We start from the raw sequence: 13,147 nt of genomic DNA, 5'->3' as shown, positions 1-13,147 counted from the left end.
CCTGCTGTGCCCAGATCCTATCCTGGGAGCTAGAGCAGGAGTCTGTCTGTAGGAGGTCTGGTGGCTTAAGCAGAGCACTGAGCCGCACTGCCAGTGGGGAGGAGTGACGGGGTGGGAGTGTCCTGCAGGAGCAGTGACTTCCCTTCTGGATAAGCGTATTCTTAGGGAGAGTTGGAAGGGCTGCGGCTGGCCTTCTGAGACTGTCTCCTAAAGCGGCAGCGGTAGCCTGAGCTGTCCCTTCGGCAGCCCTCGTCACTGCCAGCCCCCAGAAGCCTGGAAGCCATGGCTTCCCGCGTGAAAGAAGACTCTCAGATCCTCAAGGCTTCTGGGTGCCGGCCTTTAGTCTTCTGTTGAACACAGTTCCGTCCTTACCGACATGTCCCCCCTCCCTGTCCATCTGACAGCCTTTGCTCCTGAAACCTCCCTGATCCCATACTCCTGACCTCTGATAAACAGATGCCCCTGCTGGGTAAGTCAGGAAGAGCCACAGAGAAACCAGGATAGGCTTGGGCCTCTGAGGGCTCTGCTTGGCCCAGTCCCATCCCTGACCACGCATGCCTAACACCAGCTCAAGCAGAAGGCCTTCCCAGGAATGCAGCAGCTTTGACATCTGAAGATCAAATGTTAAAGTCATATACTCTGACCACACACGACCAGCTCAGGAGACGGGAAAGGGCCTTTGAAAAAAGTCAGCCCCTCACAATAAGATACAGACAAGGACCAAAATGGCGTTCATGAAGAATTCTCCCAACTGGGGCTGGGGAGATGCCTCAGCCAGTAAAGTCCATGTTGCATAGGCTTGAGGACCCAAGTGTGGTCCTTAGCACCCACATAAAAGCTGGGTGCAGTGACGCAGGTCTGTAGCCCTAGCACTGGGGGCAGGGGTGGGTAGGGTGGAGACAGGTCCCTGAGGCTCACTGATGGGCTAACCGTCCTAGCCAGATTGAGCTTCAGCGTCCACGAGAGATGCCATCTCACACAAGAGGGTGACGGCCCCTTAGAGTGACACCCAAGACGGACCTCTGGGCTACACGTACTTATGCCCCCGTGGGTACAACACACCCAAGCCCATACACACAATGCAACTTTGTAGTAAAGAAAACATTCATGCTGTAGAATATGCATGAACCTTGGAGATATGTTAAGTAGTCACAAAGACATGATCTGTCACGAATTCATATGAAAAGTCAAAAACGGGCAAATGAGGGCCGTGAAATGGCTCAGCAGATGAAGGTGCTTGTTACCGAGCCTGACCCCTGTGGTGGAGGGGGAGGAGGTCCTCTGACGCATGAGCCCCTCCCCCAACAAAAAAGGAAGGAACAGGAAATGTACATACAGATAAGAAGTGGATGAGCAGTTGCTTTGGGCTGAGGCGGGGTGTGTGGGAGTGGGGACCAGTGGGTAAGGTGTTTCTTGGGTCATGGAAATGTCCACTGTTGGTATTAGTTATAGTTACACAGTCCTATACTATACTAAAACCCATCAAGCTGGGGATGACCAGTTGGCTCAGTGGGTAAAATAAAAACAAAAAAAGCAAAAAGAACAAAAACAAGCAGAAAGAACAAAAAAAAAAAAATCTCAAAAATAAAAAAGCAGAAAGAAAAGCCACCCAAATAAAGATGTTGGAGTGGTATACATGTGTGCTGGGCACTTATGGAGGTTGGAGGACGGACCTGCAGGAGTCAGTTTTCTCTTCTACGTTGTGGGTCCAGGGATTTGAACTCAGGCCCCTTTACCCATGAGCCATCTCACTGGCCCCCAGTTGTATAGTTTAAATGGGTGACCTCTGTATCTTAGTGTATTGAGAGGAACAGCCTTGATAGGTCAGCACCAGCCAGGACCTCCCTAGCCCAGGTCACCGCCTCTCGTTTGTTGCCTTTTGCCCTTGTTTTCCTGGCCCATAGCACTTCTGGACCACTCTACTCTGATCCCCAGAGAGGTTTCTAGGCCCTGGGACCCTGTCTCGGGGCCAGGACAGGCCCTAGCATCACACCCTTGTGGAAATGTCCCGAAGCCACCTACCTACCTAAGCTCCACTGACAACTTCTGAGGTTGGGAGAGGCAGCCAGGAACCCCAGGCCTTCCCTCTGCTCTTTCTCTCTCCTGCCGGGCCGCGCACGCGTGTGCCTTGGGTGGAGTGGAAGTTACCGGGAGGAAAGGGGTGGCCCAGAGTGTGGGGAGAGAGATGCATAGGGGGCAGAAGCAGGTGTCCCACAGCACTCCACCTCATGCGAGCAGACTTAGACAGGCTTTATTCAGGAGTCAAGGCCACCTTGGTTACCGGCTCCCCGTCTCCCCACCCACAGAACCCCACTTGGGTGGGGCTTGTTCTTCAGCTGCCCCTCATGGCCTGACATCCAAGGCACATGGGCACCCGGAGATGGGGAGCCCCAGAGTCTGCAGGCAGACAGCACCCCCCACCTCCACCCTGTGGGGCAGGCAGGTATCCTCGGAATCATGCCGTCCACGGGACGCTGTTGTAAGGGGCAGGAAGGGCCCTGGTGTGCAGTTTCTGGTGAGCTGGACCCCACAGATCTTCCCTTCCAGAGGGCCGTTAGCCAGGCAGAATCTTGTTTGAGGGCTGGGGACAGGGTGGAGGACACAGCAGTTAGGCAGCTGACCTCTTCTCCCTGGGAAGGAGTGGGCTCCTCTGTAGATACGCCTGGACTCAGAACGCTCGAGAAAGAAGATGTTCCCGAGGAGGCTACGATCCGCTGTCCTTAGGAAACCAGGCACGCACACGCGCACGCACGCACGCACGCACACACGCACAAGTGGTCACTAGAACACTGCTGAGGGCAGCATCCCCCCACCCCCGTGGAGAAGCACTCCTGGGGGTACTGGGCTGGCACTGCTCAGTAGAGAGGGAAAGGGGGTGTGTGTACAGAGAGCAGGACCTGCTCCAGAAGCTCGGGCTTCTAACTTGGAGACAGAATCCAGAATGGGCAGGAGGCCAGTCTCCCCAGGCCTTGCCTTTGAGGGTCCCCTTCAGAATATTCCAGCCAGGAGCAAGGAAGGCAGCAGCAGTCCCAGGAGAGGGCCCCACACATGACCAGAACTGTGCTTCAAACCCAAGCCGGCCTTTTCAGGGTCCTCTGCACCTGCGGAAAGGAAGGGGCCGTGGCTCAGCTTGAGAACAGCCTGGCTCTCCACCCACTCCATGCAAGGTGCAGGCAGCAGGAAGCCTCTTCCAGATCATGCACGCTTTACCATGCCCCAACCACCGGTGCCGGCACAGGATACCTGCATTCTGGAGCCAGGAATAGGGGCTGCGGGCCTTACCTGTCCGGGGTGACTGTAGGGCCAGGGTGCGTCCGCCTGTGGCATTAGCCGCCGAGGCAGAGGCACTGGGGACGTGGGAGGCAGGGTGGCCCGAGTGGTCCAGTGAGGCCTGCGGCCCCCCATGCTCCTGGGCTTGACCCAACACCTCACTGGAAACAGGCAACTCGGCCTCCGTCTCAGGCACCTCGGTCTCCGCCTCAGCCTCCACCTGGGCCTGGGGTAGGGTCTCTCCTGTCTGTGTCAGGGACATCGTGGGGTACAGAGATTTCTCTGGGCTCACAGAGGTTGCGCTCGACTTGCTGGCTTCTTTGTCCGTAGACTCGGGGTCAGGGATATGTGTGGATGCGGGGAAAGTAACGGGCCCCTCATCCAGTGAGGGCTGGGTGTGCGTGGTGGAAACCGAGGGGACCTCCGCCAGGAAAGACTCAGCCTCTGTTGCCATGGAGGAGGGGCCTTCCGTTGCTAAGGAAGATGGGGCCTTTGTTTCTAACGCAGGTGAGGGCTCGGTTGCCAGGGAGTCCGAGACCTCTGTTACCGAGGTGAAATGTAGAGTCTCAGAGGTTGCTAGGGACGGAGTACCGGTTTCCCTGGAGCTTGGGGCTTCAGTTGCCCGGGTGGAAGGGACCTCGGTCACCGGTGGAGGCGAATCCTGCTCCTCTTCCGGGTTTCTTGTGGGCTCTGTTTGGCAAGGCTAAGCATTAGTCCTGCAGACGGGACCCCACCCGGCCGCGCAATGTCCCACCGGGACGCGCAGGCCACACTTTTCTGCAGCGGGTGTGCCCCTCTGGTAATGGAACTTCTCGACATTGACCCAGCTCCTCCACCCTTCTCCAAGCCTAAGGACTGCATGGTAGCCACGCCTATTCGATCACAGACCCCGCCCACCAGCCCAAACCTTCCCGCTCAGCCACGCCCCCTCGCACGGCATCCAGGGCCTCCGGGTCTCAACCCTCCAGTAGGGATGGAAGGACGCAATCTGTCACTTGGGGTAACGAGGTGCCAAGGCGGCGGGCGGTGCAGGGAGGGCAGAAAGTGGCAGAGGGTCCCCACCGTCGCGTCCCGTAGCCCCATCTCCTGCTTCTCAAGGTGGGAGTCCTGAGACTCTAGGCCCCCCCCCAGGCAGCATTCTCCCAACCCCTTCTCAGCTCTGGCCTGCCACTCACCACAGAGAGAGTTCTCGCAGCTGTAGTCAGGGGGGCACTGGGAGCAAGGAGTCCCCTCCTGGTAGGGCTTGCGCCCCTTCACGTTGCCCCTGAAGAGAAGGCGTTGCTGCAGGGGAAGGTCCGCACCTTCCTACCCATCCCCACGGTCCCCAGAGGCACAGCCGGTGCATCCCCAGGAGCCCACGGGGCTGCTATCTCCCACTGGGGACCACGGGCTCCCTGGCCTCGCTGGCTAGCCAAATTAGACCTCCTGTCGGGCCACACGTTGCCAGAAGGGTCAATGCCTGCATTACCAGCCCACAGCGTCCTTGTCCTCTCCCAAGCCTCTGGCCTCTCAGCACTTACGGGGGTTCATAATTGCACACCAGCAAATGGATGTTTCCTTCCTCCACTCCCTGGAGCGTCTCACAGAAGTGGGAACCACAGCCGATCCTCTCGGTCTTGCTCCAGATTACCTAAAGCAGGGCCAACCCAGCCGCTCAGCTCTGGGCTGGGTACACGGTCCCTTCCCGGTGTAGCTCTGCACCAGCTCTCTGTGGGTGGCCTTGGCCAGGGTCTCTCTGTGTAGCCCTGGCTGTCCAAGAACTTGCTTTATAGACCAGACTAGCTTCAAACTCACAGAGATCCACCTGCCACTGCCCGGGAGTGCTGGGATCAAAGGTCTCTGTCCTTTTAAACAAGGGGTAATTACAAACCAGTGAGATCCCAACGGAAACTTTTCCCACTTATCACCTTAGCTGGGGCCCCTCCCACCCACCCCACCCATTTGCCCCACCTCTTAGAGAATAGTGGGGCTGCTAGAATAGTTTCTTCTTACATACAAAAAGGAAACAGTGTTACTCCCAGCACTGGAGGCTGAGGCAAGCAGATCTCTGTGGGAGTTCCAGGCCAGCCAAGGCTACCTAGTGAGACCCTGTCTCAACAAGAAAACAAAAATGTGTGTCCTGCCACTGGGGTGAGAACACCATGCTTTCCTCAATTTCTAGGCTCAGGTTGTGTGTGTGTGGTGGTGGTGGGGGGGTCCTGCTTGCATTAGCTGTGGTTCCTCGGGTTCCTGTCTGAGCAGGTGTGTCTCTGGGCAGAGACGGCTCCTGGCTTAGGGGAGAGCCAGAGAGAAGCTTGGTCAGTCTGGCAGGCCTGTGCTGGATGAGGGTGAGGCGCAGATGTCTCAGTAGGGAAGGTGCCGGGACCTCACAACTTCCCGACTTGGGTGGGTGCTTCTGAGTATTTCCTTAAGATTAGGGCTAAAAATATCAGCTCAAAGGGGCACTGAAAACGGGAGGGAGGGATGTGGGTGGGATTGTTTTTTATTCTTTGGTTTCTGGTGTAATCATTTGTACAATAAGCATTGGGAAGAGAAAACAATTCCTTTCATACTAATGCTGAGCCTTGGTGGAGACTGCCTTTACCCACTGAGCCCCCCCCCTCACTTACAGAGGTTTTTTTCTAAAGCAAAAATTAAACACGTTTGTCTATTTGCTTTATCAGTTTGGCAGATTAGAAACCACAAATAAGGCATGAAAAATGCCAAGGGTGCAGCAGTGGTGGCGCACGCCTTTAATCCCAGCACCCGAGAGGCAGAGGCAGGCGGATCTCTGTGAGTTTCGAGGCCAGCCTGGTCTACAAAGCGAGATCCAGGACAGCCAAGGTTACACTGAAAAACCCTGTCTCGAAAAACAAAAAACAAACAAAAAAAAGAAAAATGCTAAGAACAACAGTGTCAGGAAAGGGGTCAGTGGGGGCGGGGCATCTGTGGCTGCTGCAAATGCTTTGGGCCACTCGGGGTCCACTGTCACCCATGACAGTCATCGCATTCAGGAAACCCGCGCTGTGACACCAGGCTGAAACGGGGTGACCTAGGTTTTCAAAAGATGTGCCTTTTTGAAGAGATGAGGACGGTGTTTGAGTGGTCTCTGACTGCGCGCTGTGTGCTGTGTCGGTCGTTAGGGAGGCTCTAAGGAGAGGACCATTCTAAAGCCGGGCTACTCTAGCTGGAGCCAAAAAAAAAAAAAACAAGAACCACCCCTCCTGGCCCTGCACGAGGCTCCACCCAAACCTGGCGATCCTGCCCGCCCCGCCCCGCCCCGCTCGTCCCGCCCCCGGACCAGGTGGCTTCCCCCCAACACTAAGAGGCCCCAGCCCGTCCTGCCCAACGTGCACGTGGCTCCACTCGTCACCTCGAGGTCCAGACGAGACGCACGCACGTGGCACATCACGTCCCTTGAAGCCCTTCGCGAGGTCCAGATCCTATCCACCCATGTGGCCCCACCCCACACCTGCAGGCTCCGCCCATCGTGCTGCTGCTGGTGGCGATCCCCAACACCAAGAGACGCCCCCCCGCGTCACGTGGCTCATCCAACCAGCGGAGGCCTGCCCAACACCTGGAGGCCTGAGCCCTCACGCCACAGCAGGAGCCCCCACCCGCCCCACCCGCCCACACCTGAGCTCACCGCCCCGCCCCCGCGCTCCGGCTTGGCCCTGTCACCTGAGTGTAGTGGCCGCACATCTGGCCGGGATCGCAGGTGGCCGTGCTGAAGTTGTAGTGTTCCCGCTCCTCATACCAGTTCCCCACGGCCAGCGGCACGTCCATGCCCTGGTCGGTGATGGCGAACAAGTTCTCTCCGCGCCGGCCCCGCTCCTTGTTGTGCCCCCACACGCACTTCTGCGCATAGGCCTTGGCGAAGGCGGCTAGGTCGTCGTCCCACCTCTGCAGGGCAGCAAGCGGGGCAGGAGAGGGAGGGGAGGGTACTTAGAGGAGGCTGGGGGTGTCCTGGAACCTCAGGAGGCCAGAGACTGGCTGGCCTCCCCACCCCTTAGCAAGGTGACTCCCGGCTTTTCTCAGGAATCTGAGAAACCCCGTGGGTTTGTTTCGATGGGGTCTGGAGAGTGCCACCTCGGGCCCTGGGGCACCTCTCTTACCCCTCACAGAGGTGGCGGGGTGGCGGAGGACTGATGGTGATCTGACTTTGAGTGTTGTGTGCAGCTGGGGGGTGGGGTGGAGATGCTCCGAAGATGTCCAGAGAGATGACGGAGGACTGGTGGTTTTTTTTCCTGGTCCATGCGGCTAACACAGGGCACCACCACCCACGGCCAAGGCTCTCCCTAGCAGGCCCTCTTCCTAAGTGCTCAGCTCCCTTCATCGGGTCCCTCCTCCCCAGGAAACTGTCTCTGTGTGGCACGCTGAAGGCCCCTCACTTCCAGTCATCAGAGCCCTGGCTAAGCCAAGGCAGTCAGACCCGGTCGATGATCTCCAGGAGATCGCAGGTGAGATGCTGGGAAAGAGTTTTGCTTAGAGCGCCTCTGGGGTTCTGTCCCTGGCTGGGAGAGGATGGAGGAGCGTGGGAGGAGGCATCTGACCCCAAGGACTAAGGAGGGAGGCCTGGATCCCATTAAATTCTGTCCTTGGCCTTTCCTGGAAATGGATGCCTGCTGTGGCTCTTTTTCAGCCCTCTTGGGGGGAGGGGGGGCTCCAGCTTCCAGAGCCGGACAGCCAAAAAAGAGTCTGGGTGACCATGATCACCTCCCAACCACCCAGTGCTCTGGGAAAACAGCTGCCTGGAGCCCTCACGGGAGCCTGAGCTGGGGTTGGCACCACTGCTGTACCTCAGGGAGTCCTTTTCTCTCCCTGGTCACTCTTTCAAATTAAGTATCTATGTACTATTAGGTGTGTGTGTGTGTGTGTGTGTGTGTGTGTGTGTGTGTGTGTGTGTGCTGGCGCACGCCTCACTGACAGTTGGAAGGTCAGAGGACAGCTTTCAGGTTCTCACAGTCTCTAGGGAGGGACCTTAGGTCTTCAGGTTCGCTCCGGCAAGCGCTGTCACCGGGTGAACACCTGGCCATTCCTGCTGTGGCCATTTTTGTTTCAAATCACAGGTTTGGGTAGTCCACTGGACTCGGACAGTAGTGGGCAGTGGGGGTAGGAACTGGGATCAGGGGTCTGGGGGGGGGTCTGCAGGGCTCCAGGGTAGACAGGCCCTTTCTAGGGCAGCAGTAGCAATGATCTCCCCCTGTCACAGTTCAGGTATTGTGGGTACTTCAGCCAGGTCAGTTTTTGATGATTGAGAGACAAGCTCAGAGCCGCCCCAGCTCTAGCCCGCAGACTGGGTCCGTGCCACGCCTCAAATCCCATGGGTACACCACTGTAGGCTTCTCAGCCTGTGGCATTGCAAGAACCACGGTCCTCTCCCCCTGGAAGCGGGTCCATCCACCCGTCATTCAGCAGTCCTGGGCACTGGGCCAGGCCAGAGCAACAACAGCAAGAATCATGAAGTTCACGTGGTTGTAAGTCACTTGGAGCACGTGACCACTGTGGCCAGTGGCACAGGCAACTGAGGGGGGCATGGGAGGGCCGTGTAGCCAGGCTGAGGGTGGAGAAAGAGATGGGGCTAAAATGACAAGGTGCCAGCCAGGTGGGGGGCACCCTGGGCAACGTGCACACTGGACAGCAGGGTGTGCAGTGTCTACAGAGAGGAAGTGGCCAGGCCGGATCTCAGCACTGATAACCAGTATCCCAGCTTCGGATTTCTCTGCAGCTCCTGGTTGCCAAGGACAACGGGGTTGAGAATGGTTCTCGCAGCCATCCTGTCAGGAAAAGGCTCCCCTCCGAGTCACCAAGCCACAGGGCACAAGCTGAGGCTATCACCTAAATGTTGGGCCCCCGACTTGGCTGCTGCATTTCCCAGGTGACTTGGCTCTTAGCTCGGGGGTTCCAGAGGGTGTCTGGGGGTGGGGGTGGGGGGACTGGACCAGTCAGACCTCTTGGAGGACAGAAAGGGAGGGACTCCCACTTTATCAGCTGACGCCAGAGCAGGCATCCTGTCCCAACCCTGTCCTCTGATAACTTCCCTTCTGCCAGATTGGCCACCACCACCCTGCCTCTGGCTCCTGCTGTCTGTGCATGTTCCTCGCTGTCGTATAGACAGTTTGTGTTTCTGTTATATGGATACCTTAGATTTCACTGCATGCGGGAGATTCAGCCCACGCACGTGGATGTGCTTACGACCTCGCTGTGTGAGTGAGAAGCTAAGAGTCCACATGGTTACAGAACGTGCCCTACACCCCGCGTCTCCCTGCTGGAGACGGCACCTGAGCTGTGGGCCCTGGAGTCTGTTCTCCCTCCTCAGCGCTTTCCGGGATCGCCCTGCCTCTCTCCCTCTCCTCCTCGAGATTTTCAGAGCATCCACAAAGAGTGCTTCCCCTCCAGGTCATCACATCTTGGGAAGATTGAGGAGGAGGCCCCTGGTGTGGGGAGCCAGGGCTTAAGCCTGAGCACAAGTCTCTTGAGTCTCAGCTTCCTCATCTACATGATGGGCTGCTCCTGAGGACCAGCGCTACACAGCATGAGGGACTCGGTCACCGACCAGAGGAAGGGGTCTGAGAGAGCATCCCCACCAGGAGTGGGGTGAGGAAAAGGGCTGTGGCAGGCTGTGCCCAGCGCCCCTTCAACCCCAGGCGGTGGGCACCCGGCTACACTCACCATCTGCAGCATGTCTGACGCCGGAGGGGACACCTGGGCACGGTAGAAGTTGTGAAGCTCCACCACGGTTTGCTTCTCCCCCTCCGTGAGGGCTGAGGTGGGGCCCGGGGCAGTCAGCAGCAGCAGTGGGAACAGGGTCGCCCAGAGGCCGCAGGAGCTGTGCATGGTGGCCAGCTCCCTCCGTCTCTCCCGATCAGGGGTCCGCGGGCGGCTGGACTTAAAAGTCCCTTCCCACACAAGCACCACCCTGGCTGGGGTGGGGCGCCGGGGGCTGTGTCTGGAGGCCCAGCCGGCTCACACAATGTCTCCAGGAGGGCTGGGTGCCTTGGGTCTGGACCAGAGTCGAGTCCACTCCCCTGGAGCCCTTGGCAACAGCCTCCTTGCTCTCGGTAACGGGGGCTCAGGCCAGGGGCTGTGAGCTCCGTGGTCCCTGCTGAGGTGTGGACAGAGCCTCAGGGGACAGTGCCAGAAACAGCTGCAGAGCCGTGGCCGTGGCACCCAGCTCATACCCACTAGATGCTGAGGACAGACAGGACAAGGAAGGAGCCTTATCGACCTGCCCCCGACTCCCCTTCTCCAGGATTGGGTAAGACGAGGAGGCTGCCAGTGCCATTGAGAGAGCAAGGGAGGATAAGATGATGTGTCCAGCTGCCTGGGTCCCCAGGTCCTGCCCACTGTGATGTTTGTGATAGGACAGAGTCACGGCAGCAACATTCAGTGCCCATCTTGCAGGTCCTCTGTAAGAGCGGCAGGCACGCTGACCTGCTGACCCTTCTCTCCAGCCCCCGTACAGCCTTTTAAATAAGACGAGGAATAGCCACACGAACAAGAAAGAAGCCGGGGCGGGGGTGGGGTGGGGTGGCGTGGGGGGCGTTCGGAGGCCTCTCGTTCTCCTCAGATGAACTTTTCATCATGTAGCCCAGGCTAGCCGCTCTCTAATTGCTACCCTTCTGTACTTGCAGGTGTCCCCTCTCCATTTTTAAAAAGATGTTCTCTAGCCGGGTGGTGGTGGCGGCGCACGTCTTTAGTCCCAGCACTCGGGAGGCAGAGGCAGGTGGATCTCTGTGAGTTCGAGGCCAGCCTGGGCTACCAAGTGAGTTCCAGGAAAAGGCACAAAGCTACACAGAGAAACCCTGTCTCAAAAAACCAATAATAATAATAATAATAATAATAATAATAATAATAAATAATAATAATAATAAAAGGATGTTCTCTGAGGACACGACATGTGGAGTTGAAGTTCCTGGCCAGTGCAGATTTGTGAACACCCGAGGGTGACAGCTTCAGAGGGAACAGAATTTACACAGACACATACAGGAAGGGTCTCCGAAGTGGGGGGTCAGGAGATAGCTACTCCCAAAGTGGTCTCAAGGAAACTGCCTGAAGAAACTGACGGCCCACAGGGCCTTGCGCTCTGCTGTGTGGCAATGCTCCTGCCTCAGCCACCTCCGTGGAGCTAGATCCTCACTCTTTCATCACTGTGCTGCTCCAGACCCCGCCAGCACTTCCGGCAGCCCACTGCAGACTTAGGGGTGGCAATGCCTACCTGTTTGGAGCCCACGGCCCTTTGGGTTCTTCCTTCCAGAAGCAGTTCTAACACCCTCTCCACATGGCTGCCTGGAGCCATCGTGGGAGGGGACATCTGGCCCCTGTGGGCCACTGGCCCCTTCTGGAACCCCTGGTGTCCTCAGGATGCCGAAAGCTCAGCCCTGGAAGAAATCGTCTTTGTTCTTCAAAGCTGGGCCAGCAGGGCAAGGACATTCGGTGCTGGGAGTGCTCAGGGGTTTGAAGGCTCTGCTTGGTACGGGGCCGTGCAGAGACTGAGCATCCCCTGGGTGAGGTCTACAGGGCTCAGGATGATTCAGGTCGACAGGGCGACATTCCCACAGGCTGAGGCCATTGGCCGCTCCTGACTGGCTCAGCTCAGGTCTCAGCTCTGGGCTCCCTGCAGAGAAGGCAGGACACAGGGCCGTGGGTTGGGGTCCAGCTGCCAGCCAGGGCCAGCTCTGCTGTCACTGGTGGCTTGGAGGACAGCTCTGGAGGCTGGAGGACACCTGTCTACAGAGGAGGGCAGAAGCAAGGCCTGTCCCATCCCCACCCAATGTCACCCTCTCGGCAAGCTGAAGTGAGGTTTGTAGGGAGGCCATTGGTCCCACTTTGAGGGCTGACCAAGCTGGGTCTGACCTGAGGGCCCTAGTTCTTACATTGTTTTATTCTGTCTTGCTTTAAATTTTATTTCTTCTATTATTTAATGTGCATGGGATAGGGCATGTGCATGCCACGGCACGCATGTGCAGGACACGTGCAGGGTTGGATCTCTCCTGCCATGAGTCCCGGGGATGGCACTCGGTAGTCAGGCCTGGTGGCGGCATCCTTACCACTGAGCCATCTCACGGGACCTTTCCCTTGGTTTTGATAATTTCATTTTCTGTATTTTTTTCCTAGTGGAGGCAAATATAAGGATTTAAAAAAATGAAGGTGGGGTTGGGGAGGGAACAGGAAACGGTAGGCAGCTAGGAAAATGTTAGTTCCTGTGTCAGGGACAGTGAAGAATGAGGGTCAAGAAAGGGCAGGGATTCTCATTGTTGAGCTGGAGACGCCTTGGCTATCAAAGAGCCAGGATGGTTAGTGGCAAGTCCTACGTGGGCTGTGAACGCCAGTTCTTTTAAAACATGAGGAAGAGTCTGGAGAGATGACTCAGTGGTTAAGAGCACTGGCTGATCTTGCAAGGATCCAAGTTCAATTCCCAGCACCCAAATGGCCGCTCATAACCATCTGTAACTCTAGTTCCAGGTGACCTAATGCCCTCATCTGAATTCTGTAGGCACCAGAAACTCTTGTGGTACACACACACACAGGCAAAGCACTCATTCCCATAAAATAGTAAGTCTATAAATAAATAAAAAAACCTAACTGGTGAGTACTGTGTACTGATTTGTGAAGGTACTCATATTCCACAGAAGCCAGAGGTCCAGCCTGGGCTACCACAGGAAGGGTATGGGGGCTGGGGTATGTCTCAGCACACTCTGTGCTTAGCATATTCTAACCTGAGGCCAAAGTTAAAAATAAAAATAAGTAAATGAATAAGGAAGGAAGATGGTGAATAGAAAGTGGATGGAGAGGAAGAGAGAGAAAGAGAAAAAAGAGGGGGGGCAGTGGCTGCAACAACTTCTGACCGGCGGAATCAAAGGAAGAGGACAGACAGCTGGTGACAGGGCACAGGTCT

At 57.0% G+C, this 13,147-nt stretch overlaps 1 protein-coding gene across 3 annotated transcripts; it reads right to left on the bottom strand.

Annotated features, from left to right (window-relative positions):
- Positions 1–2,235: 2,235 nt before the first annotated feature.
- Positions 2,236–10,451, bottom strand: Pi16 (peptidase inhibitor 16). Of its 3 annotated transcripts, none has more exons than XR_013046881.1 (7): positions 9,922–10,451; positions 6,931–7,152; positions 4,791–4,900; positions 4,446–4,534; positions 3,283–3,960; positions 2,886–3,101; positions 2,236–2,630 (listed from the first exon to the last, which is right to left on the bottom strand). XR_013046881.1 is itself a non-coding variant. In XM_006983084.4 (7 exons), exons 1-6 carry the CDS (start codon positions 10,084–10,086, stop codon positions 2,989–2,991), a joined length of 1,377 nt encoding a protein of 458 aa, XP_006983146.2. In that variant the 5' UTR covers positions 10,087–10,451; the 3' UTR covers positions 2,236–2,630; positions 2,974–2,988. The 3 variants fall into 3 exon arrangements, 2 of the variants coding, with proteins under 2 accessions (XP_006983146.2, XP_042122246.2); XM_006983084.4 differs by having other exon boundaries at positions 2,974–3,101; XM_042266312.2 differs by having other exon boundaries at positions 2,236–2,581; positions 2,974–3,101.
- Between the last annotated feature and the right edge of the window lie 2,696 nt (positions 10,452–13,147).

This window comes from Peromyscus maniculatus, chromosome 21, assembly GCF_049852395.1.
Source record: "Peromyscus maniculatus bairdii isolate BWxNUB_F1_BW_parent chromosome 21, HU_Pman_BW_mat_3.1, whole genome shotgun sequence".
NCBI lineage: Eukaryota > Metazoa > Chordata > Mammalia > Rodentia > Cricetidae > Peromyscus > Peromyscus maniculatus.
This window is presented reverse-complemented; position numbering and strand designations above follow the sequence as displayed.